This window comes from Marmota flaviventris, chromosome 1, assembly GCF_047511675.1.
Source record: "Marmota flaviventris isolate mMarFla1 chromosome 1, mMarFla1.hap1, whole genome shotgun sequence".
NCBI classification, from domain to species: Eukaryota; Metazoa; Chordata; class Mammalia; order Rodentia; family Sciuridae; genus Marmota; species Marmota flaviventris.
This window is the reverse complement of record NC_092498.1, coordinates 123,638,852-123,665,199: the sequence shown is the minus strand read 5'-3', so window position 1 is coordinate 123,665,199 and position 26,348 is coordinate 123,638,852. Positions and strand designations below refer to the sequence as shown.

At 42.0% G+C, this 26,348-nt stretch overlaps 2 protein-coding genes across 7 annotated transcripts in view; both read left to right on the top strand.

The window, feature by feature from the left end:
• Positions 1-1,728: 1,728 nt before the first annotated feature.
• Znf140 (zinc finger protein 140) lies at positions 1,729-26,248 on the top strand. 6 transcript variants are annotated; one of them, XM_071615812.1, is made up of 5 exons: positions 1,729-2,004; positions 4,207-4,333; positions 4,542-4,640; positions 23,126-24,307; positions 25,221-26,248. In XM_071615812.1, the coding sequence occupies exons 1-4, from the start codon at positions 1,996-1,998 to the stop codon at positions 24,277-24,279; spliced, it is 1,389 nt and encodes a 462-aa protein (XP_071471913.1). In that variant the 5' UTR covers positions 1,729-1,995; the 3' UTR covers positions 24,280-24,307; positions 25,221-26,248. The 6 variants fall into 6 exon arrangements, with proteins under 6 accessions (XP_071471913.1, XP_071471914.1, XP_027807793.1 ...); XM_071615813.1 differs by lacking the exon at positions 25,221-26,248 and adding an exon at positions 24,972-25,213; XM_027951992.2 differs by lacking the exon at positions 25,221-26,248 and having other exon boundaries at positions 4,545-4,640; positions 23,126-24,946.
• Znf10 (zinc finger protein 10) overlaps positions 25,281-26,348 on the top strand; it is a 66,271-nt gene continuing 65,203 nt past the window's right edge. Inside the window, exon 1 of the transcript XR_011708420.1 lies at positions 25,281-25,301. The gene's annotated coding sequence lies outside the window, so the exon portion shown is untranslated. The remainder of the gene's footprint in view (positions 25,302-26,348) is intronic.

The following is a 26,348-nucleotide window of genomic DNA, read 5'->3' as shown; positions in this document are numbered from 1 at the left end:
GAATCTGGCACCTTTTCCCCTTTCTCTCTGTGTCCCTCTGTCTCTCTCTGATGCGTCTTTCCAGTACTTGCATGAGGCCCTTGACAGATGCATCTACCTCATCTTGAGCTTCCCAGCCTCCTGAACTGGGAATTATATGAACCTTTTTAAAAATAATTACCATGGTCTCAGGTATTGTTATAGCAGCAGAAAACAGACTAAAACGATAAAATTGTCCACCACCAGATGATTTTCCTACAGAGCAGCTGAGATGGGCCTGTGGTTCTCCCCTGGGGTCTATCGCAAACTCTGTGTGGCATCTTTCCCTGTTACTGACACTTTGAGCTCCATAGGGTGTGCTAGATTGCATGCCCAAGCATCAGGGCTGCTTTTATTGGTTGACCTTCTGGAGAGCTCTTTGCTCTACCCCCCATGCTAGAAGCTACTTAATGTAATGTACTCAAGTTCCATTCATTTTTTCTGCAAATGACATAATTTCATTCTTCTTTATGGCTGGAAAAAAATTCCATTGTGTGTATGTACCATATTTTCTTTATCCATTCTTCTGTTGATGGACATCTAGATTGGTTCCATAGTTTGGCTACTGTGAATCATGTTACAATAAACATGGGTATGCACATATCACTGTAGTACAATGACTTTAACTGAAAATAATTTCTAGCCAGGCGCAGTGGCCCATGCCTATAATCCCAGTGGCTTGGAAGGCTGAAACGGAGGATTGTGAGTTCAAAGTCATGGTCAGCAAAAGTGAGGCTCTAAGCAACTCGGTGATACCCTGTCTCTAAATAAAATACCAAACAGGGCTGGGGATGTGGCTCAGGAGTGGCTGAGTGCCCCTGAGTTCAATCCCGAATACCAAACAAAACAAAACAAAACAACAACAGTAACAACAAAAAACCCCAAAAGTAATTTCTAAATACTGGGTAGAGGACATTCAGGTGAAAAGATTGCTGAACGAAGGATTCCTTTAAGATCAGTTCACTGTTCTCTGGGCCTAGTGGGCATCTGGACAAGATGTCATTACATATTGGAAGGTCCTCCTGCGTCCTCCTCTATCAGACACGGCAGCATCCCAGGGGTTCAGTGAGTCCAGAGCGCTAGTATCTGCACCTCTTAAGGTGCAGGCAGGACAGGTAAGGACAGGCGGGGGCAGGGGTGCCCCTCCCGCGGCTGCTGCCTCACGTATTTCCCAAGTCTTTAGGGAGCATCTTTCAGCAGCTCTGTAGGGGCAGGCCAGACTGTTACTGCTGTAACAGTCACAAGGCTCTGGTTTCCTGTCGGCCGGCAGGCTGGGGGCTGCGGTAGGACCTCAAGGAGGTGGTCTTCTGGGCTCTGGTTTCCTGTTGGAGTCCAGGGCAGGCTGGAAGTTGTGTAGGGACACAGGGAGTGTGGTCCCCTGGGGTCGGTTTTCAGTCTTAGGAGTTACTGTCCTGGTTTGTAGAAGGTCATCTGGGAGACTTATTTTCTGGTCCTTGGTTTTGTGGCTGGTACTGGGGCCTCCTGGGAGTTGTAGTAGAGCCGGGTCCTCTGGGCTCCAGTTTCCTGGTAGGGTCCCCGCGTATGCTGGGAGTTGTAGTAGAGCCGGGTCCTCTGGGCTCCACTTTCCTGGTAGGGTCCCGGGGCATGCTGGGAATTGTAGTAGAGCCTATAGGAGGCAAGTTCTCTGGGCTCCGGTTTCCTGGTAGGGTCCCGGGGCATGCTGGGAGTTGTAGTAGAGCGTCTAGGAGGTCCTACTAAGCCGAGAGTTGATTGTGGTTGTGTTGGTGCTGCAAAGGCCGGTGCTTGGTCGTTGCAGAGTTGTCCTCCTGTCCGGAGACCTGTCCCACAGCGGTGTCCCTCGGCGGAAGCTGCGCTGCGCCGCAGGGGAGGAGGCGGCGTCCTGGCTAAGCTGCTGCGCAGAAGGAGCACCGGCCGGCCCCCGAGGCTGGCGCACTCCCCCCCCCCCACCCACGTCCGCTTCGCGCTGCACCGCTCTTTCCCGGAGCCTCCTGAACCATGTCTGTGGTAAGCTGACTCCCATTTCCTCTCGGGTGCGCAGCTGGCTCAGGCTCGGGGCGCCAGCGCGCGGGAAGGCCGAGTAGTACAGGCGGCTCTGCCCTGGCCTTGGACCGCCGCTCTGCCCTGGCCAAGCTCTTGGACCGCGGCTCTGTCCTGGCCTTGGACTGCGGGGTCTGCCCTGGCCAAGCTCTTGGACTGCAGGCCCCGCCCTGGCTTTGACCGCGGGCTCTGCCCTGGCCTTGGACTGCAGGCCCTGCCCTGATCAAGCTCTTGGACTGCGGCTCTGCCCTGGCCTTGGACTGCGGGGTCTGCCCTGGCCGGGCTCTTGGACCGCGACTCTGCCCTGGCGTTGGACTGCGGGCTCTGCCCTGGCCAAGCTCTTGGACTGCAGGCTCTACCCTAGCCGGGCTCTTGGACTGCAGGCTGGGTGGCTGGAGAGGGCAGGTATCTTTCCAGATGCTGCTGTTCCTGGCTGATGGAAGGAACGCTCACCTTCTGGGCGCCCCTCCCACGGCTGCTGGCTCACGTATTCCCCAAGTCTTTAGGGAGCATCTTTCAGCAGCTCTGTAGGTGAACTCATTTTTCAGATTTGACATTAAGTGCTTTTATCAAGGAACACTGATTGCTTTTATCTCATTTGGGCTAAATGCTTGTCTGATTATTGTGTTTCACAGGAGTGGGCATAACAGGGTCAGCCATTCCAAATTAACGCACCAGATTTTGCTTCCACATGCCTGTCCTACTTTTTGTTACAGGTGTCTCCAAATCCAGAGGCTATCTGGAGGATCTTACTGTTTCCTTTATTAGTTAACCTTTTATCACTTTTTAAAAAACTATGAAACTAAAAAATAACTGCCATCAATCTGATGCTGCCACTAGTTCTAGAATTTTCTTTCTTTTTTTTTTGGCTATACGCTAGGGATTGAACCTAGAACCCTGCTGCACATTAGACAAGGGCTCTACCTCTGACCTCCATTCTAGCTCAAAATTTGGGACTTTTAAAATTCCCATTCATGGGCTGGGGATGTGGCTCAAGTGGTAGCGCGCTCGTCTGGCATGCGTGCGGCCCGGGTTGGATCCTCAGCACCACATACAAACAAAGATGTTGTGTCCGCCGAAAACTAAAAAATAAATATTAAAAAATTAAAAAAAAAAAATTCCCATTCATATCTTAAGAGTTAATTAGTCGAATCACTTAAGTAGTTCAAAACCAGCCTCTGAAGCAGAGGCTTGTATATTATTCCCCAACCCTGAGGGAAAGAATTTAGGCTCCTTCCTGGAGCTGTATGTACATTGCTTATCTTACTTGTTCTGCGATGTTGTTGACTGCTGTTATGCTTCACAACTATTTCTTTGGGACAACATTAACAAAAGTGAGTGCACATGTCCCATTTCACAGGTGTTGCTGCTATGTGCTATAGCTAGTTATTACCATGAAACAGGCCAAATCATCTTAATATAGGCTGTTGCTAAGGAAAACAGACATTGTTTATTTGATAACATTCATGAAATGTATTTTTTTGGTGGGGATACCAGGGTGCTTAACACTGCACTACATCTCTAGCCCCCTTTAAAAAAAATTTCTTTTTGAGACAGGGTCTGGCTAAGTTGCTTAGGCACTCATTTGTTGCTAATGCTGGTTTTGAACTTGCAATACTTCTGCCTCAGTCTCCTGAGTCGCTGGGATTACAGGTGTGTTCTGTGCCCAGTATGAAATATAATATCTTAAGAATTTTTTCAACTACAGTGTGAAATTCTTATTGTTCATGTATATAGTCCTAAATCTTGAACAAAATTAAATCATCTTAGAACAAATCACTTACGGTTTTTCTTCTTTTGAACTAAACAATAATCTAAGCAGAGTCAGGCATTATGGTGTACACCTGTAATCCCAGCTACTCAAGAAGCTGAAGCCAGAGAATCATAAGTTTTAGGTCAGTGTGGGCAGCTTAGTGAGACCCTGTCTCAAAATAAAAGGGTCTGAGGGGTGTAGCTCAGTGGTACAGTGAGTGCCCAGCATGCTTGAGGCCCTGGGTTGGATCCCTAGTGTGGGAGGGTGGGAGAAGCTAGATTGTTAGTTGAAAAATACTTAGAATTCTGGAACCTCTCATTGTCACTACTCTGCACATTTTCCGTTCTCCACAGTGAGACTCATCAGGGACTAGCAAGGCATAGGTCTTGGTTGTGAAGACATCTGTGTCATTTCAGGAATCGGTGACATTCAGAGATGTGGCTGTAGACTTCTCCCAGGAGGAGTGGAACTGGCTTCAGCCTACTCAGAGAGATTTGTATAGATGTGTAATGTTGGAGAACTACAGCCATCTGGCTTCACTGGGTGAGTATTCCTCCCAATTGCCATCAGGCCACAATTTTATCTTTATTATAGATGTTGGAAATGGATTTTTACAAATTATTTCATCAGATGGAAGTATAACATCATCAAATCTTCAAATTTTTCATACTTCAATCTGCTATTTATTTTAATGGTCCCTTTTTTCTTAGAGTTTAAGGACTGACTTTGAATTTATTTTGTTTTCTGTAAGCAGGTCTTTCCATTTCTAAGCCAGATGTGGTTTCCTTATTGGAGCAAGGGAAAGAGCCCTGGCTGGGAAAAGGAGACGTGAGCAGAGATCTCCCTTCAGGTGGGTGAGGTAGAAACTGCCAGGGAAAGTTTTTAAAGTAACAACACCATTAGTCAATGAGAAGGCAATACTTTTAGAATGCAAGTTGGGAATTTTCCCACAAACATACCAACGATGTGGAGATGATGAAGTCTTGCTCACAGCGTACATGAGAGAACTCAGCCACATCCCCAGCCCCTTTTTTTTTTTTTTTTCCCTTTCATATTTTATTTAGAGACAGGGTCTTGTGGAGTTGCTGAGGCGGCTTCCACTCGTGACCCTCCTGCCTCTGCCTCCTGGGCTGTTGGGATGCAGTGTGGCCGCCAGGCCTGGTCTCACTGTGCCTCCTGCTATCTCGCCTTTCTTCCTTCAAATCAGCAAATGTGTCTGTTGCTTAAATAAGAAGTCATGTATAGTTTATAGTGTTGTTCTTTTTAGTCATCTTGGAAAGATTAAATCGTTGTTTGGCTGGTTGATGATTGATTCATTTATTCATGTATTAATATTTACTGAAATTTTAATCTTGTCAAGACTTTCTCTCAGGCAATACAGAGACTAAAGGATATACAAAATTGTAGAAACTATCAAAGAATTTGTGGCCTTTGTGTGTTTTTAAGTAACACGAGTTAGAGATTAGCAGTTCCACAATGAGAGAAGGAATTTCAAGTTGGTATTTTAGGCCGGAATATTCTGGGTAGGGATTGAAAAGAAAACAAAAAACAGGAAAATCCTGGTTTTTATTTATTTAATTTTTTTTTTAGTTGTTGATGGACCTTTATTTTATTTATTTGTATGTGCTGCTGAGAATCGAACCCAGTGCCTCATACATGCTAGGTAAGCGTGCTACCACTGAGCCACAACCCTAGCCCCAGGAAAATCCTGGTTTTAGAAAAAAGATGACAGATAAGTTTGAGATATACTTGATGGGATTAGAAGATGATACAAATGAAGGTGTTCAGCCATGGTTGTTGGAATGTATCTTAGAAAAAAGTTCAGGCTAGAGATGCAGATTTAGGGATCTTACACAAAGAGGTAAAAATTGAAGCCATAAATAAACTGAGAATGGCTCTGAAAGCCTTCCTCACCTTTGGTTGGCAGTCAATTGCTGATCAGACGCATCTTTATTTGTATTTTTTTGGTACTGAGGATTGAACCTATGGGTGCAAAACCACAGAGCCCCAGCCCCATCTTTTTATTTTTAATTTTTTTAATATTAAGAAATTTTTTTAGTTGTACATGGACACAATACCTTTATTTTTATTTACATGGTGCTGAAGACTGAACCCATGCAAGGCAAGCCCTTTACTACTGAGCCACAACCCCAGCCCCCCAACTCTTTTTATGTTTTAATTTGAGACAGGGTCTCCCTAAGTTGCTTAGGGCCTCACTAGTTCCTGAGGCTGGCTTTGAACTCATGATCCTTCTTCCTCAGCCTCCTAAGCTACTGGGATTATAGACATGTGCTATTGCACCTGGCTGATGAACCTCTTTAAAAATAAATATGGCCATGCCCACTCTTGAAAATTTATTATGGAAAAAATATGAATGTATATTTGTATGTCTTTAGAAAAAGTTCTGTAACCTCTGTAGCTGGTGCTGAATCAGAGGTCTACTAGAGGCACAGTGACCTTTAGAGAATGGTCCTATTGAGGAAAAAGGAAGACATCTGTGTTTAGGAAACAGCAGCATATAAGGCCTGAAGAGGGAACAGGAGATGTGCTGTAAGAACATCTCTTGCTGTCAGGAGAGTAGTTGTCATTAATGTCCTGGTACAGAGACTTCTAAGAGGATGCAGAGAAGGTCTTAGGAAGAAGGTGCTGATGTGGACTAAAGTCAAGCGGGAAAACACGTACAGGGGACTTTATTCAAATGCAAGTTAAACAGTAAAGATGTCTTTTTCTAAACTTTTATTCATTTAGTTAGTTGTTGTGATAGGGTCTTGCCATTACCCAAGCTGGTCTCAAATTCCTGGGCTCTAGCAGTCCTCCTGCCTCAGCCTCCTCTGTAGCTGGGGTGATAGGCATTTGCCATCTGGCTTCTTTTGGGCAATAAAAACAAACAAACAAAATCCAAAACTAATGCGATCATATATTGGGGAAGTAAGAAAAGGGACAGCGTGGAGGAATTGCTCGGATTTCACTACTGTACTGTAGCTCTTGGAAATTTTGTCTTTATTCCCAGTACTAGCGATTGAACAGGGATTTAAGCATGCTAGGCAGGTCCTCTACCACTGAACTATGCCGCCCACCCCAGCCTTTATTTTATTTTTTGTTTTGATACAGGATCTCATTAAGTTGGCCAGACTGGCCTTGAACTTGTGGTTCTCCTGCCTCAGCCTCCTGAGTAATTTGGATACAGGTGTGCACCATCATGTCTGGCTTTCCTGTTATATTTTTTTGGGGTACTTAGTACTAGGGATTGCACTTAGGGGTGTTTAATCTCTGAGCCACATCTCCAGCCCTTTTTTTTTTTTTTTTATTTTGAGATAGTGTCTCTCTAAGTTGCTTAGGGCCGCACTGGTTGCTGGGGCTGGCTTTAAACTTGGGATTTTCCTGCCCCAGCCTCCTGAACCACTGGGATTATAGCCGTGAACCACCATGCCTGGCTCTGTATCTTTTTTTGAAAACTCCTTATTGTGAAATATCACACAGAGACAGTAATGATGTGTAATCATAAACATGCATCATTTTTTTTTTTTTTTTGGTACCAGGATTGAACCCAGGGTGCTTAACCCTAACCATATCCCCAGCCCTTTTTATATTTTATTTAGAGACAGGATCTTGATAAATTGCTTGAGGACTTTGCTAAGTTGCTGAGGCTGGCTTTGAACTCACGATCCTCCTGCCTCAGCCTCCTGAGATGCTGGGATTACAGGCGTGTGCCACCATGCTTGGCTAAAGTAAACACTTTACATTTAAAAGTTTTTATCATAACCTAGTCTAGCTCTAATAAGATCAATAGAGACATCTAGTTAGTTAGTCGAGGGAGACAGAAAGATTGGTAAAAAATAAGGACATAGAATCCACAGGACATAATAATTGAATAGGTGAACATGACTAGACATGAAGAAGGTTCAGGAATTATGGTTGGCATCATCATTTGCTTGGTAGTATTATCTCCTAAGAAGGGAATGATGAGCAAGTTTGTGTAGGGGCTCAAGAGTGTATCAGTTTGTGTTTTGGGTCTCTGTGGGACACCTGAGTATCATTTATGGAGCTGAAGAAAGATATCTCAGTGCTCCTCAAATTTTAGTCTGCACAAAAGTCACCTGGAGAAGTACCAAATCCTTCCTGGGCATCTCCCAGAAATTCTGTGAGTAGGTTGGGGGTAGAGTGCCAGGTTTGCATTTTGAACAAATTACCAGGTGATGCTGATATTGAGCTAAACTAGATATTTAGGAGTTACCTGGAGAGATTTTTAAATTTTTAAATTTCTTTGTAAAATTCCTGTGTAATTATTACTGAGTTTTTTTCTTAACTAACTTTCCCCAGCCCTTGCTAACAAGCTATATTGCTTCTCTACAGCCAAAGCTAGTGAATTTGTTGTGTATTTATATCACTTAAACTTTGTTGTAGAAATAAAAATACCCCAAACCTTTCTATACTGATTTTTTTTTCTTGTAAATACTGAAAGGATTTTTTGAAAATAACAAACTTTACTTTAGGATGACTTTATGTTCACAAAATTGAGAGGAAAATACAGATAGTTTCCACTCAGCCGTGGTCTCCACACATATACAACTTCCCCGTTATTGACGTCCCTTGCTACAGTAGTGCATTTCATATAAAGGGACTTGAGCACCATGGATTTTATTGTCCAGAGTGTGTCCTGGAACCGGTCCCTGTGGATACAGAGGGATGACTGTGTTCTCTGTTGCGTCTTGCTGTATCGGCTGGGATGTCCAGTGTCATGTGTAAAGGTGGTGGTGGGGGCACATCCTTCTTCTCCTGGTCTCACCAGGAAAGCTTCCTAGTTCTCACCATTCTGTGATGTCAGCTTGAGCTTTGTGGGTTTTAGATCAAGTTGACGGATCTCCCCTTCATTCCTGTTTTGCCAGGAGTTGTCATGAGTGGGTTTTGGAGTTGGCAGGTGCTTTTTCGTATCTGTGGATTTGTGATTTCTGCCTCGTGTGTTGTGTTAAGTAATTGATTCTCAAATGCTGAACCAGCCCTGCATATCTGCAATCAGTCCCACTTGGTGCTGGGTGTGGTTCTTTTCATACGCTGTTGGGTCTGACTTGCTAATACAGGTAACCCTTTAGACCTGTGGAGGGTTGGATCCAGGACTGTCTGCCTGCAGATGTTCAGATGGCATAGAGTTTTCATATGAGCTGTCACATCCTCCTGTGCACTTTAAATCACCTCTAAGTTATTCATAGTGCCTGACGCAGCATGAATTCTACAGGAATTTATTGCACTGTTGTTGGGCAATAATGACAAGTCTATATACATGTTCAGTAATAAAACAATTAAGGTGGACCCTGCTTGAATTATTTTAAACATTTATTTTTTAGTTGTAGGTGGACACAATATCTTTATTTTATTTTTATGTGGTGCTGAGGATCGAACCCAGTGGCTTACGCATGCTAGGCGAGTGCTCTACCTCTGAACCACAACCCCAGCCCTTTCTTGAATATTTTTGATGTGTGGTTGAATCTGTAGATACAGAGAGCCAACTACTCAGGGAAGATTTCTACATGATGTTCATGGGAGATTGCTGAGAGCCATTGCCAAGTAGGAATGACGCATCGCAATTTCTTTGTCAGTCTACTCCATGTTGCTTAGAGGAAGGATTCTCCTTTGGACCCAGGTCATTTGCAGTGACATTGCATGTATGTTTGAGTAAGGTGACCCTGCTCAAGGACCAGGGTGGATCCGGGTTTAGGGAGGATCCTGCTGGATTAGGGTGGGTCCAGGTTTAGGGTGTATCCTGCTGGGAATAGGGAGTATCCCGCTCCTTGGGTTTAGGGTGGTTCCAGGTTTAAGGTGGACCTGCTGGGAATAGGGCGTATCCTGCTGCCTCAAGCGCCTGCCCGCTCCTTGAGTTCCCGTTGAGTTCTCACGGGATTCAGAGAGTATTTTGGGATGCAGAGCCCAGTGGAAGTGTAGATTTTGCCCAGAACATGTTTGTAGAGTGCCGGTGTGAGTTCGGGAATAAAGAATTGCTGTTTGAATCTACAAGGTTGTGAGTGGCTCGTGATTTTGTGCCCAGCCAGACTGCGGCAATTGGTGGCCCAGACGGGGAATGTCTAAAGCTTAGAGGTAAGTGAAATTGCTCGCCCCTGAGGGAAGGTGAGAGAATGGGTGACCATTTCAGAAAACAATGTGTTCTTGTTTTGATTTATTTTGTTTTTGTTTCAAGCTGCCTATCCCTAGAAATTTCTCAGGCAACCTGGGAAAAATGGTTGGCTAAAGGTTTGAAGTTTGTCGGCCCTGAGGAAGAGAAAATTGATACAACAATTTTTTATTCTGTTTTTGTTTCATTCAGTTTCGGTTTTGTTTTGTGTTATCTTATTGGGTTGCATTATCTTTATAGTAGATTAGAAATCAGTAAAAAACAAACCGAAAAGGTGTTAAGTAAATTGTTAGAGGTTCAGACCATGGAGAAAGACATTTTAGATCAAGCAAAAGAGAAAGTCTCTCAAGCTAGTCAGACAGAGGAAGAAAATTTAAAGGAAAAGGAGTTATTAGGAAAAAGGCCACAACAGGAGGCTGTTACTAACTCCGTTTTATCACCAGAGGGCGTAATTCAACCAACAGCCCCACCTATGGAGACAGCTGAGTGGCCCTCAAACCCTGTAGTTGATAAATGGGATCCTGAGACAGGACCTCAAAGATTAGCATGCTCTATACTTGAACAGGTAGGAGGGCAGCGAATTCACCGTGCTTTAGATTTTAAAACAGTGAAGCAGTTAAAGGAGGCTGTAACAACCTATGGTCCCCAAGCACCCTACACGGTAAGCATGGTTGAGTCCATTACTAACTTGGACATGACGCCAGCAGATTGGGTAGCATGTGTAAATCTGTGCTAAATGGAGGACAATATTTGTTATGGAAGGTTGCCAATGAGGAATTTTGCACGGAGACAGCTAGGCGAAATGCAGCAGCCGGTTACCCTCAAAGAAATCTAGATATGTTGTTAGGAAAAGGACCTTATGAGGGTCAACGGCAACAAATTGAATATGATCCTGCTATATATGCACAAATTGCTGCAGACGCAGTTAGGGCATGGAAGACTTTACAAGGACATGGAGATTTACAAGGTCAGCTATCTAAGGTAATACAGAAAGCTAATGAACCTTACGCTGAATTTGTAGATAGGCTTATTCAAACAGCTGCCAGAATTGTTGGGGATACAGAACAGGCAATGCCATTAATAAAACAACTGGCTTATGACCAAGCAAATCGTTGCTGCAGAGAGGTCATTAGACCATGGAGACATGAAGATTTAAACACATATATTAAATTATGTAGAGACATTAATGAACAAGGGCAAGTCTTGGCAGCTGCAGTACAACAGGCTTTAGATGCCAGGCCAAAAACATGCTACAATTGTGAACAAACAGGACATTTTAAAAGGAGTTGCCCCATAGGAGGAGGGTTTAACAAAACTAGGTATCAAAGGAATCGAATACCAGGTATTTGCCCACGATGCCGTAGAGGGAGACATTGGGCTAATGAATGCCATTCTCAAACCACCATAGAGGGTACTCCCTTATCAAAAAACGGACAAGGACCAGGTATTTACCCACGATATCGTGGAGAAAGGCATCAGGCTCCATTGCCAAAAAACGGACTGGGGGGCCCAATGCTCCGGGGCCCACATCCACAAATATACGGGGCAGTGGAGGAACCCAGCAACCCCATCAGGGTAGTGCCCAGGACACATTGTCCATTAAATCCCTCATCAGACAAACCCGAGGGAGCGCAGGGTTGGACATCTGTGCCTCTGCCAGAGCAGTACTAACTCCAGAGATGGGAGTTTAAATCATTCCCACAGGAGGAAAAGGACCTCTTCCCCAAGGAACAGTAGGCTTATTATTGGGACGTAGTTCATCTACACTAAAAGGACTTATGATAAGTCCTGGGGTCCCGATTATGTAGGTGAAATAAAAATTATAGCTAGTTCTCCAAGAGGTATATCAGTAATTTCACCAGGAGATAGAATAGCACAGTTGTTAATAATACCCAGCCTACATAATAAATTTTCTAGTTGTAGTCTAGAAAGAGGTTCCAGGGGATTAGGCTCCACAGGTGTAGATTGGGCTATGCTGTCTTTAAATTTAGATTCTCGCCCAATGCTAAAACTAAATATTCAAGGACATGAGTTTAATGGGCTACTGGACACAGGTGCTGACCTTAGCATCATATCTCGTCAAGAATGGCCAAAACATTGGCCATTACAACAAGCCACTCAAACGCTTCAAGGCCTAGGAGTGGCGACTAATCCCCATAGAAGTGCATGATATTAGATTGGAAGGATCCTGAAGGATGTGAAGGAACTATACAGCCATATGTATTGGATCATCTTTCTATAAATTTATGGGGACGAGATGTCCTAGATCAATTAGGTTTGACGTTAACAAATAACATCAATCCTAATGCGCCCACTACTAGGGCTAGACAAGGTTTTAGGAAAGAAAAAAGATTAGGAGAACAAGAACAAGGTATAGCCGCACCAATACAAATAGATCAAGGAACAGACAGACATGGGTTGGATTTTCAGAAAGGGCCACTGAGAGAATCAAAATTACTTGGAAATCAGAAAGACCAGTGTGGGTTCCTCAGTGGCCCCTGACTAAAGAAAAGATACAAGTAGCCAATGATCTGGTCAAACAACAATTAGCGGAGGGACATATACATCCTTCCTTATCTCCCCATAATACTCCCATTTTTGTCATCAAAAAGAAATCTGGTAAATGGAGATTATTGCAAGATTTAAGAGCCATTAATAATGAGATGGTTATTATGGGACCTGCTCAATCAGGGATTCCTCAATTGTCTGCTTTGCCAAAAACCTGGCATGTTTTAGCTATAGATATTAAAGATTGTTTTTTTTCAATTCCAATTCATCCCGAGGATAGTCCACGTTTTGCATTTACTATCCCTGCATTAAATCATGAAGGTCCTGATCAGAGATATGAATGGAAAGTACTCCCTCAAGGGATGGCTAACAGTCCAACTATGTGTCAAATCTATGTTAACAAAGCAATCCAGCCACTTAGAAATCAAAATCCTGAACTACAAATATTTCACTATATGGATGATGTATTATTAGCACATAAAGATAAAAACATATTGCTGGAATGTTATGCCACACTTACAAACTTATTAAAAAATTATAATCTAGAGATAGCAATAGATAAAGTACAATTAAATTTTCCAATTAATTATTTAGGAGTTCTACTATCCTCAACCATGGTCCGTCCACCAAAAATTCAAATACGAGTAGATCAACTCAAATCACTTAACGACTTTCAAAAGTTATTGGGAGACATAAATTGGATAAGGCCTTATCTAGGCATACCAACAGGAGAGTTGGGACCTTTATTTGATATTCTAAAAGGTCCATCAGATCCAAATTCACCCCGCATGTTAACTCCTAAAGCAAGAAAGGCATTAAAAATTATTGAAACATATATGGAAAATATGCATTTGGATAGAATTGATATAAGTTTGCCCTTATTATTTATTGTACTACCAACAAAAAATATTCCTACAGGAGTATTTTGGCAAGAAGGTCCATTATTGTGGATACATTTATCTTATTCTCCTAACACTATTCTTACTATGTATCCTGAGGCTGTAGGACAATTAATACTCAAAGGAATAAAAGCAGCGAAGGGAGTGTTTGGAATTTCTCCCAATAAAATTATTACTCCATATACTATGAATCAAACTGACGAGTTAGCTAATGAGTTAAATACTTGGGCAATAATCATGTGTAAATCTAATGTTACATTTGATAATCACTTACCATCTAATCCTTTGTTGTCTTTTTGGTCTAAGCATCCTGTAGTTTTTCCAAAAATGACAAGAAAAACCCCTATCATGAATGCTTCAAATGTATTCACTGATGGGTCAAATAATGGTACAGCTGCAGTAGTTACCCCTGATCAAAATTTTACATTTTTAGTACCCAAACAGCTCAAAAGGTAGAGCTTAATGCAGTTTTACAAGCTTTTGTGATGTTTAAAGATTCTGTATTTAATTTATTTTCTGATAGTCAGTATATAGTTAATGCTATAGTATCCCTTGAAGATGCTGGTAGGATTTTTCCTTCCTCTACTGTTTTCTCTTTGTTTTCCACTATACAAAGTCTAATCTGGGACAGAAAAGATCCATTCTTTATAGGACATATCAGGGCACATACAGGATTGCCTGGAGCCCTTAGTTTGGGCAATGATTTAGCAGATAAAATTACACATGACATACATATTTTCTCTACACTAGAAGAAGCTACAAATTTTCATAAAAGGTTCCATGTTAATGCTAATACTTTACAAAAGCGTTTTAAAATAACTAAGGAACAAGCCAGACATATAATAAAGCAATGTCAAAATTGTGTGACCTTTTTACCACAAGTTAAACTTGGAGTCAATCCTAGAGGACTGATACCTAAGCATATTTGGCAGATGGATGTCACACACTTGCCAGAATTTGGAAAATTAAAATATTTACCTGTTATAGTTGATACTTCTTCCGGATTTTTGATGGGCTCCCTTCATGCCGGAGAAAAAACTAAAGATGTTATAGCTCATTGCTTACAAAATTTTGCCACTGTGGGCGTTCCTAAACAGTTAAAAACAGATAATGGTCCTGGCTATACCTCTACCTCTTTTAAACAATTTTGCTCATCATTTGGTATTACTCATATAACAGGAATCCCATGCAATCCACAGGGAGAAGGCATAGTTGAAAGAGCTCATCAAACTATTAAAACGTACTTATTAAAGCAAAAAGAGGGAATTGGAAAGGGGTATATATCCCCCAAAGATAAACTTAAAATAACGCTTTTTACTCTAAACTTTTAAAATTTGGATTCATCAGGACTTAGTGCTGCGGAAAGGCATATGTATCCAAAAAATGTACATAAGCCTAAGGTGCTTTGGAAAGATATTCTAACAGGACAATGGATAGGTCCTGACCCAGTGATTGTCTGGAGTCGGGGTTCTGTTTGTGTGTTTCCACAGGGAGAACAGCAGCCTATTTGGATTCCAGAGGGACTAACCAAAGCAATTTCTACAGACCAAAAAGAAGAGGATTTGACTCAAATCCATAACAGCTGATATCCAGAGCTCCAGCTTGGCTATTCTTACATCTGCGACAGTGATTAACCAGGATGCTTTTTTCAATATCTATTTTATTATTGCCTTTTCCCACATCATAAAGTTCTATTTTATTTTTTGAGCTCATACAAACCTAGGTTAATGTTTTTCTGATCAGTTTTATTTTTTGACTGTGGAGTTTTTAAACATTGCAATGGAGATTTCACCTAGGTAAAGCTACAAGGCCTTTACTATTGTCTTATGTGTTGTACGTTTGTGTGCACTCTTGTGTTTTGTGTTGTATGTCTGTGTGTGCGTATGTCCATATTTCATATATGAGGAGCGCTCATGAAAAAATGGATCCGAATTATTATTTTTTTATTCACGTGATTTATATGGTTTAATTTAAATTAGGTAAACAGCTGTTAAGGATTGTTTTTAAAGGAGGTTAACAGATCTGTTTGTTTACTTTCACCTTTCCTTTTCATTATTTTTAATAATTCTGTTTAGGATAATGTCTCTTTAGCATCATTGCCAGAATTCCTATCTCCATCCCAGTGCCGGTGAAGACTAAGATAAAACCAAACTACAGCTTTTATGATAGCTATCACAGTAGACTGTATAAACTGATGCATCAATGAATATAACTCAACAAGTAATGCTCAATCAAGGAGTCGATTTACTTTGGGAGGAAATGGACATATTGATAGACTCCTCCGCTTTGAACTGCTTGCAGAACTTGCCTGGACTATGTATCACTTGTATGCATTGTGAACTATGGTTTGGTGCTGCGAATTGTGGTAGTGCTGGCATATCTTTGCTGATGGTGTCACCAGTGATGCAATTTTTCCAAAGGAGCCGTTAATTGGCTTGGTGTCGTGGCATTTCTGTATCCTCCTCCCTTCTGCTAGTGATTGTCTAAAATTTGGGGGCCAACAGAGGTGAGGCAAAGAACCTCACCCCCCCACTGGCACCAAGGCCAAATTTGGGGGCCAACAGAAGTGAGGCAAGAACCTCACCCTCCCACTGGTGCATAGGCCATTCCACAAGTATGGCTGTATGCTGGACCGGTAGTCAGTGACGGGTATGATCCAATTGCAGTGGTATCAACCTAAGACAGGAGGCTGACGCCTAGAGGTCAATTTTTCCCATGACGGGTAAGAACCATATGTTGAATTGGACAACCTACCAGGCACGGTCCTTAAGCCACATTGCTTGTTGTTTAATTAATCAGAAGGGGGGAGATGCTGAGAGCCATTGCCAAGTAGGAATGACGCATCGCAATTTCTTTGTCCGCCTACTCCATGTTGCTTAGAGGAAGGACTCTCCTTTGGACCCAGGTCATTTGCAGTGACATTGCATGTATGTTCGAGTAAGGTGACCCTGCTCAAGGACCAGGGTGGATCCGGGTTTAGGGAGGATCCTGCTGGATTAGGGTGGTTCCAGGTTTAAGGTGGACCCTGCTGGGAATAGGGCGTATCCTGCTGCCTCAAGCGCCTGCCCGCTCCTTGAGTTGCCGTTGAGTTCTCGCGGGATTCAGAGAGTATTTTGGGATGGAGAGCCCAGTGGAAGTGTGGATTTTGCCCAGAACGTGTTTGTAGAGTGCTGGTGTGAGTTCGGGAATAAAGAATTGCTGTTTGAATCTACAAGGTTGTGAGTGGCTCGTGATTTTGTGCCCAGCCAGACTACGGCACAAAATGCTTATAATTTTCTTTTTTTGTAATATCTTTGGTATTAGGGTAACGTTGACCTTCTAGAACGAGTTAGGAAATATTCCCTTTGTTTCTCTCTTCTGAAAGAGTGTAGAGAATTTGGTAAAAATTCACCAGTGAACCCATCTGGACGTGGTACTTTCTGTTCAGGAAAGTTATTATTGATATAGTTCTTTGATACAGGCCTATTCAGGTTGTCTTTTTTTTTTTTTCAGTTGTAGATGGCAGATGTCTTTATTTTATTTATTTTTATGTGGTGCTAAGGATCATGTGTAGGCCAGTGCTCTGCCACTGAGCCCCAGCCCCAGCCCAGGTTGTCTGAGTTTTAACAGTTTGTGTCTTTTAAGCAATTGTGACATTTCATGTGGGTTTATCAAATTCATAGGCACAGAGTTGCTTAGAACATTCCTTTACTATTCTTTGAATGTTCAGGGGATATGAAGTGACCCTTTTCCACCACCATTTGTGTCATCTCTTTTTTTCCTTAGTTAACGTGGCTAGCATCTTACTATTGATTTTTTATTTTCCCTTGTTGAGGGCCATAGCTGCGTCGGGATGACGCATGCCTTTTTTCCCAGAAGTAGTGGTTGAGAGGTGACGCCAGCAAGCCATTAAGATGATGACTTTTGAGTTCTCGCGGAGTTCCCATTGAGTTCTGGTTGAGCTCTCGCGGGGATTCTTGAAGAGTTCTCATTGGTTGGGGTAGTGCCGGAGGCGGTATTTTCCGGTTGGGGGTTCCTGGAGGAGCTGCGTGGCGTTCAGGGGAGTTCCTGGGGAGCGTGTGTGGAGTGTGCTGGTGGAGTTCAGGAATAAAGTTTGTTTCTGCTTCAGTGGCTCGTGATTTGTGCCGAGCCAGACTGAGGCATTCCCTATCCAATATCTTATTTTCAATTTCAGATTTCTGCTCCAATTTTTCTTTTTCTCTTGCCTACTTTGGATTTGATTTGCTCTTTTTCTAGCTTCTTAAAGTGGATTGATTTTGAATCTTTCTTTTTAAATACATAGATGCATTCATTGCTGTGTATTTCCCCCTAATCGCTGCTTTCGCAGTATTCCACTAAGTTTTGGTAAGTTCTATTTTCATTTGTTTCAAAGTATTTTGAAAATTTTTTTTTTTTTGCAATTTATTCTTTGACCTCTGTGTTATTTAAAAGTGTGTTGTTTAATGTCCATGTATTTGGAAATTTTCCATTTAACCCTTGTTTTTTATTTCTCGTTCACTGATTTCTTGTTCCATTTAATTCTGCTGTGGTCTTGGGAGGATATATCATGGTTTCTACTCTTTCAAATGTGTAAAGGTTGTTTTATGACCTAGAATGTGATCTGTCTTGGTGAAAGTTCCATGTGAGCTTGAGAAAATGTGTACTCTGTTTTTGTGTGAACATTATAGAAGTTGTACTTAGTGCGTTAAAGGTGTCATTGAGGTCAATTGTGTCCTTATTGATTTCCTGCCTACTGGATCTGTGCATTTCTGATAGAGAAGTCTTCAACTCTGATAGTGGATTCATCTGTTTCTGTTTCTTCTTTTTTTGGGTACTGGGGATTGAACTCAGGGGAACTCGACCACTGAGCCACATCTCCAGCCCTATTTTGAATTTTATTTAGAGACAGGGTCCCACTGAGTTGCTTAGGGTCTCTCTGTTGCTGAGGCTGGCTTTGAACTCATGATCCTCCTGCATCAGCCTCCTGAGCTGATGGGATTACAGGTGTGGCCACTGTGCCTGGTTGTATTTCTCCTTTTGGGTATAAAATGCCCCACCTATTTTGATATTCTGTTGTGATGTGAATACACACTAAGAATTATAATGTTTTCTAGGAGCATTCTTTATTTGTAATAATACTTTTGGGGTTCCAGGGCTGGAACCCAGGGCCTCATACATTCTTTTTTTTTTTTTTTAATAAGTTATCATGGCTTGACATTATGAATTTATTTATTTATTTTTTGAGAGAGAGAGAGAGAGAATTTTAATATTTATTGATTTATTTTTTTAGTTTTTGGCAGACACAACATCTTTGTTTGTATGTGGTGCTGAGGATGGAACCTGGGCCGCACGCATCCCAGGCGAGTGCGCTACCGCTTGAGCCACATCCCCAGCCCCCTCATACATTCTTTTTTTTTTTTTTTAAATTTATTATTATTATTATTATTTTTAGTTTTCGGCGGACACAACATCTTTGTTTGTATGTGGTACTGAGGATCGAACCCGGGCCGCACGCATGCCAGGCGAGCGCGCTACCGCTTGAGCCACCTCCCCAGCACCCCCTCATACATTCTTGACAAATGTTCTGCCACTGATCTACACCCCAGCCTTGAGGACTCTTCTTATGCAGTGCTCTTCTTTAGATGTCTGCTTTGTCTGAAATTATTGTAACCACTCTTTCTTTCTTTTGGTCAGTGTTAGCATGTTTTTTCTTTCTATATTCTTTTTTTCTTTGATACCCTCTTGCTCCGCCCCCATACTAGGGATTGAACCCAGGGCTCTTCGACACTGTGCTACTTTCACAGCTGTTTTCTATTTCTTGAGGCAGTGCTGAGGTTACTAGTACCCCAGTAGAGCAGATTACTGCTTGGAAATGTATACTATCTGGGAAAATAAAAAGTCTGAAAAAAATCAGTAAGGAATAAAAGACAACAGACACTTTTTAAAAAGCCTGGCTCCTCTCACCCTCACTCTCCTTGGTAATAGTGTAAGTTCACCAGTAAAGTTCTAGTTTTCTATTTGTAGCAAAAATAAACCCCCAAAAACAAAAAACCCAGAAATTAGATTTAAAGGCGGGATGCCTGGTAGGTCTTCCAGCGCTGAGAGGAACTGGAACTGAACAATCCTTTATTTAAGATCCTTTATTTAAGGGGAAGTACATCAGAAGTTTCCATGTGGCAGGCTTCTTGAGGAAGACAGGGTGGGGATGGGAAGACAAGTTGTTTGGTGGCTGGTTATACCGTTTCTGGCAGCTGCATTTGAACCTAGGGCTTGGAGCTGAGGCAGAGCACCAGCATGACCTGGGCTTTCTTGAACCAGGAGTCCCCAGAAAAGTGGCCTCCCTGACTTGTGTTGGCTCAACAGACCCATAATTCATGCCTGGCTTCCAGCAAGGCAGGATTTTGCTTAGTTGCCCAGGCTGGCCTGGGATTGGAGATCCTCCTGCTAGGGCCTCCTGAGTAGCTGGGACTGCAGTTGTGTGCTACCACATGTGGTTTGTATGTTAATATCTTAAACTTGGTTTTCTTGGTTGTGTTTTTTTACTCATTGTTTTGGGGACTCATAGGCAAAAATGATCCTAGATCCATGTGTTTAACACAGGTTTTTCCAGTATTGTTAAATGTTCAGATTTATTCAGGGATTTCAGCTCTAACTAGTCTCCTTGATGAAGCCTTTCTTTTCTGTGGCATAGATTTTCATACTTCATCTTTTTTTTATGATTTTTACTCTAAATATAATGAATGTATTCTTTTGATTTTATATCATTAGCTAATGTTTTCTTTTCTTTTCTATTTTTCTTCTGTGTTCTCTTTACTGATTCTCAGCTTCTGAAGAGAATTTGTCAGTAACCCCACGGCTTTTACACAGATACTCAGTAGATGTGTAATTGGCTTATGAAAGCAGCAGGAAAGGAATTTAATTTTCTCTTTATTGAGATCATTATTCCAGAAGCTATTTTGCTGTCTCCCCTCTTGTAATCATTCTGTATTTCTGTGTGTGTACCGCATAGGTACAGATGTTGATTCATTACTAAAACAGACATTAAAGATACAAGGTTGCTGGGTGCAGAGGCACATGCCTGTAATCCTAGCGGCTCAGGAGGCTGAGGCAGGATGATCTCGAGTTCAAAATCAGCCTCAGCAACTGTGAGTCACTAAGCAACTCAGTGAGACCCAGTTTCTAAATAAAATACAAAGTAGGCTGGGAATATGGCTCAGTGGTCGAGCGCCCCTGAATTCAATCCCAGGTAGCCTCCCCCGCAAAAGACATAAGGTCTATTTACTTTTCCCTAAAAGTTAACAGTGATAATATGGAATAGCATTCCTTCCCCCTCAAAATGTGTCAAACTATGTTAGAAAGAAAAATGAATTGGTTTTTTTTTTTTGTGTGTGGTGTTGAGGTAGAGCCCAGGGTCTTATGCATGATAGGCAAGTAGTCTATCCCTGAGCTAGATCCTCAGCCCAGGAGAATAGTGAATTTTTAAATGTGTTATTGAGAAATAATGTTAAAATTACAGAAAAGTTGTAAGAATAACACAAAGAATACCCACATGCCCTTTACCTACACGGCTCACATGTTGCCACATTTGCCTTATCATTTGGTTTACATTTTTTCCTGAAACATTTGAGAATAAATTATACATATCATGGTATTTTACCCTTACATACTTGTGTATTTCCTAAGAATAAAGATTTGAAAACACACACACACACACACACACACACACACACACACACTTATATTTATTTTGGTACTGGGGACTCAACCTAGGGGTGCTTAACCACTGAACCACATCCTCAATCCTTTTTGTTTTTTATGTTGAGACAGGGTTTCACTAAGTTGCTAAAGCTGGTCTTGAACTTGTGATCTTCCTGCCTCATCCTCCTGAGTCACTGGGATTACAGGCATGCACCACCTGCCTAGTGAGGATTTGAATATATTTTTTAAAAAACCCCTTCAGCTGAACTTGGTGGTGCATATCTGTAGTTCCAGAAGCTTAGAAGCTGAGACAGGAGAATTGTGAGTTCAAGGCCAGCGTGGGCAATGTAATGAAAATCCTGTCTTGTTATGGTTTGGATATGAGGTGTCCTGCAAAATCTCATGTGTGACACAATGCAAGAAGGATCAGAGGAGAAATGATCGGGGTGTGAGAGTCTTACCCTAATCAGTTAATTGATCCCTGATGGGATTAACTGAGTGGTAACTGGAGGCAGGTAGGGTATGGCTGGAGGAAGTGGTTCGTTGGGGTCGTGGTTATGGGGTGTATATTTTGTTTCTGGAAAGCGGAGTCTCGCTCTGCTTCCTGATCACCATGTGAGCTGCTTCCATCTGCCACACTCTTCTGCCATAATGTTCTGCCTCACCTTGAGCTCCAAGGAATGAAGTCTGCCTTCTTTAGACTAAAACCTCTGAAACTGTGAGCCCTCAAATAAACTTTTCCTCTTCTACAACTATTCTAGTCAGATCTTTGAGTTACAGCAGCAAAATAGCTGACTAGAACACGTCTCAAAAGATAAAAAGGGGGCTGGGGTTATGGCTTAGCAGTAGAACGCTTGCCTTGCACGTGCAAGGCCCTGGGTTCGATCCTCAGCACCACATAAAAATGATAAATAAATAAATAATAAAATTATTGTGTCCAACTACAACTACAAAAAATAAATATTAAAAAAAAAGATAAAAAGAACTAGGGTACAACTCAGTGGTAAAGCATCCTGGGTTCCATCCCTAGGATCACAAAAAACATAAATCACAGTTTTATAAAATTTTGTTCCAAATGAAAACTGAAGTCACTTCCTAAAATTCAGGCTTGAGGAAATCAAAGCCGTGCCTGTCTGTGAAAGGTATTGGATGGGAAGATAGCTGCGCCAATGCTGAGCCTCCTGTCCGCACAGAAGGCTGAGTCGGTGCGCAGTTCTTGGAGAAACATTTTCTTTCCTCCCACTTGGCACAGGTATTGTATGATGTTCCAAACGGCACTCGGCCCACAGTTGGATGTCTTGTGGGACCTGAAGAATACCTGCAGTGTTCATTAGCAGCATCATGGACTTGCCACTTTCAGATCATTCTGGCAACCAGTGCAGTTTGAACAGAGACCTGAACATGAACTCCTGTCCTTCATGAACATCTGTCTCCGGGATGATTGTGTCTTTTTCCCCCTCTCCTTCGTTACTTACATGTGGTCTTTCCCCCTGTGTGTCCATATCTCTCTTAACCTTGTCTCTTCTGATTACTGGGCACACTGCTCAGACTTCACAGCTAAATATAGCAGCTATGAAAGCCGTGGAATTGCTAAATTTTATTTTTAATTTCCCCCCAATTCTCTCATCAAAAAGGGAGGAATGGCAGAGTTGGGTGTGGTGACACATATGTGATCCCAGCAACTCAGAAAGCTAGGGCAGGATTGCAGGTTTGAGGCCAGCCTTGGCAACTTAGTGAGACCCTGTCTCAAAATAAAAAATGGAAGGGGCTGGGGCTGTAGCTCAGTGGTAGGACACTTGCCTAGCATGTGTGAGGCTCTGAGTTTGATCCCCAGCACCACATAAAATAAAAACAAATGAAATAAAGGTATTGTGTCCATCTACAACTAAAAAATATTAAAAAAAAAAAAAAAGGGTGGGGCAATGGTGGTGAGAATAAGCCAAGTTTGGCCTGCTATCTCAGCCACTTGGGTGGCTGAGGCAGGATCATGAGTCAAGCCCAGCTTGGGTAACCTAGTGAGACCCTGTCTCAATATAATTAAGTAAGTAAATAAAAGGAATGGCTTTTAAATTTACTTAATACAGAAAAAAAAATTGCCTTATTTGCATTTTTTTTTGTATCTTTCAGTGTCAGAGTCAAGTGTTGAGATCCAAGAAGTTTCTCCAGAAGATGTCATTCATGATGACTCATCCCAGTATTTGATGATGGGAAGAATGCTAAGCCAAGGTCCCATGTATTCCAGCATTAAAGGAAGCTGGAAATGCAAGGGTGGTCCCGACACACTTCAAGGAAATCAGGGATGTACTGGGAAAGTGGCAGACCCTCACCAAGAAACTCTGCCTCGACACGTGAGTATCTGTGCGGTAGAAAGGCCCTATGGATGCCGCGAGTGTGGGAAGACATTCAGTCGGCGGTTTTCCCTTGTGTTACATCAGAGAACTCACACTGGAGAGAAACCGTATGTGTGTAAGGAATGTGGCAAAACCTTTAGCCAGATTTCAAACCTGGTGAAACATCAGATGATACATACAGGGAAGAAACCCCACGAGTGTAAGGACTGCAATAAAACCTTTAGTTACCTTTCCTTCCTCGTTGAGCACCAGAGAACACATACTGGGGAGAAACCCTACAAATGTACTGAGTGTGGAAAGGCCTTCAGTCGTGCTTCCAATCTCACCCGACATCAGAGGATTCACATAGGGAAGAAGCAGTATGTTTGTAGGAAATGTGGGAGGGCCTTCAGCAGTGGCTCTGAACTTATTCGCCATCAGGTGACACACACTGCAGAGAAGCCTTACGAGTGCACTGAGTGTGGGAAGGCGTTCCGGCGCTCCTCACACCTCACTCGACATCACAGCATCCACACGACCAAGACCCCCTACGAGTGCCCTGAGTGTCAGAAGGCGTTCCGTTGCCATTCGTTCCTCACGAAACACCAGAGAGTCCACGCTGGAGAAAAGCTCTACGAATGTGACGAATGTGGTAAAGTCTTCACTTGGCATGCGTCTCTCACGCAGCACACGAAGACCCACACTGGAGAGAAGCCCTACACCTGTGCTGAGTGCAACAAAGCCTTCAGCAGGAGCTTCTCCCTCATTCTGCACCAGGTGACTCACACTGGAGAGAAGCCTTATGTTTGCAAAGTGTGCAACAAATCCTTCAGCTGGAGTTCAAACCTTGCTAAGCACCAGAGAACACACTCACTGGACAACCCCTATGTTTATGAAAATTCATTTAATTACCACTCTTTTCTTGCTGAACACACTATAAAGAAAACCTAAGAACAAATTCATCAGTAAACAGCAAAAGGTAATGCCTCACTTTCCCTTCAGACAACTCTCAGAAAGAAGCCTTGTGTGAATGTGAAGATGTGATCCACACCTTATTCAAAATCCTTCAGAAGAGTCCCAAAATCTGTGGGAAAGCCATTCTAGCTGCTCATTCTCTATCAGAAGGCAAAATCACTATTGAGGAAATTGTTCTTATAACACTGAGAATACTCTTCATTTGGTAGGAGTCTCTCACTCTACTTTTGTAAATTCCTTCCTATTAAGATATGAGGGAACTTTTATTTGAGATATCAGTCCTTATTCTTCATCTGTTAGTTCAGCCAGGACAGATGCATGGTAAGAAAGAGCTTTAGAAAAGGATACTTTGGACATCAGAAAGTACATAAATGAAGTGATGCATAGAAACACAGTGCTTGGGAATTCCTATATTTTCCATTCAGTATTTATTAAAGTTTTAAATACTCTTGAAGGAGAGAAGGCAGTATCTGAAGCTCAGATGAGGGAATCATGTTGAAAAACTACTCTAATGAGCAGTCATCTTGGGTGGAATCAGTGTGGGGAAGGGTCTCATTTTGGGGTGGGGGGAGATGGGATTTTTTAAAGAAGTGAATTCAGAAGAGGAAGTTATAAATAAACCTTTTGGCTTTTACTAAACTAATCTTGTACCTGCTCATCTTCCACAGCATATGTGACTCTGAAAGTATAACTACTACGATATTGACATCCACAAGAAGAGTGCTCTGCTTTCATAGGAACATCATACAAACACAGAAACATTAGGCGTTTTCTGGTTTTAACTTTGCAGTGAGAGAATTTGGTTTTAAAGTTATGCTAACTCCTGTTTATCCTTGAATCTAACTAAGACAGTCTGAAATGGAAGATGCATCACAGCAAATTTCCCAGGCAGTTTCCCTTTTTTGTTCCATTTACAGAGAGAACAGTTTTCTCATAAGCACATATATAAGCCTTTTGGTATGATCAGCTGCCCAGCTGGCACAGCTCACACCTTCAGGGTAAGTTTGCTTTGATCAGCAAGGTAAGCAATTTCATAGAAGGAATCAGTAAATAGGAGAAACTTTATTGAGCACTGATACTATAGTAGCTGCACATCTGTAAAAGGTGTTAATGGATAAATATCTCATTTCAGAGTCATTTTTTAATACCTTTATTTTATTTGTTTATTTTTATGTGATGTTGAAGATCAAATCCAGTGCCTCACACGTTCAGAGTCATTTTTTTAGGAGATAAAACCTAGAATAATCTGGTCCTGGAGAGCCTTATTTACATGCCACTAGACTTCTGCATGCATGATCAGAAGGGCTGCATTCTCTGGAAGCTTTTGTCATTATGCCATTTTTGTATATATATTTTGAAGCGTCCCAAAGCTTTGCATAAGATTCATTTAGGAGAGGCTGATATTGATCTGAAAACTGTAGTCTGGCTCAAACACTGATGATGCCTGGATAGAGATGGGTATGTAGTATCGGATTTGGTTTTCTAAGGTAGTTGGTAGTCTGTATCAGGGTGAAGATCATGTTACCTGAGCTGTCAATATTAGGGAGAACATGAAAACACTTTATTTAAGTTGATATTTTATATACTTAAGGGTTTACCTAATATATTCCATTATCTGATTCAGATCCAGAAACCACCTGCTCTCTACTCAGTGGGACCTGACTTGTGTGAAATATAGTCAGGTGTTGGGGATTGTGGCCCATGTCCAGATCAGGGCTTGTGAATTAAGAATGGTTTTTACAATTTTTAAATGTCTGTTTATTTTTTTAATTTTTATTTTAAAAGGATGAAGAATATGCAATAGAGATATATATGGCCTGCAAAGTTTAAAATAGTGTCTAGACCTTTATAGAAAACTTGTCAACTGTGATATAAATGAATATTAAGTTTACTCACTGATAATTATATTATATTTGGTTTTCAATAAAATACCTATGGAATTTAACATGTAATGAAACTAAAGAAGCATGGGGACAGCACAAGAAGGAGGGTGCCAAGTAAAGAGTGGGGGACCCTTGCAGCACCAGGGAAGTGGGAGAGGTGTT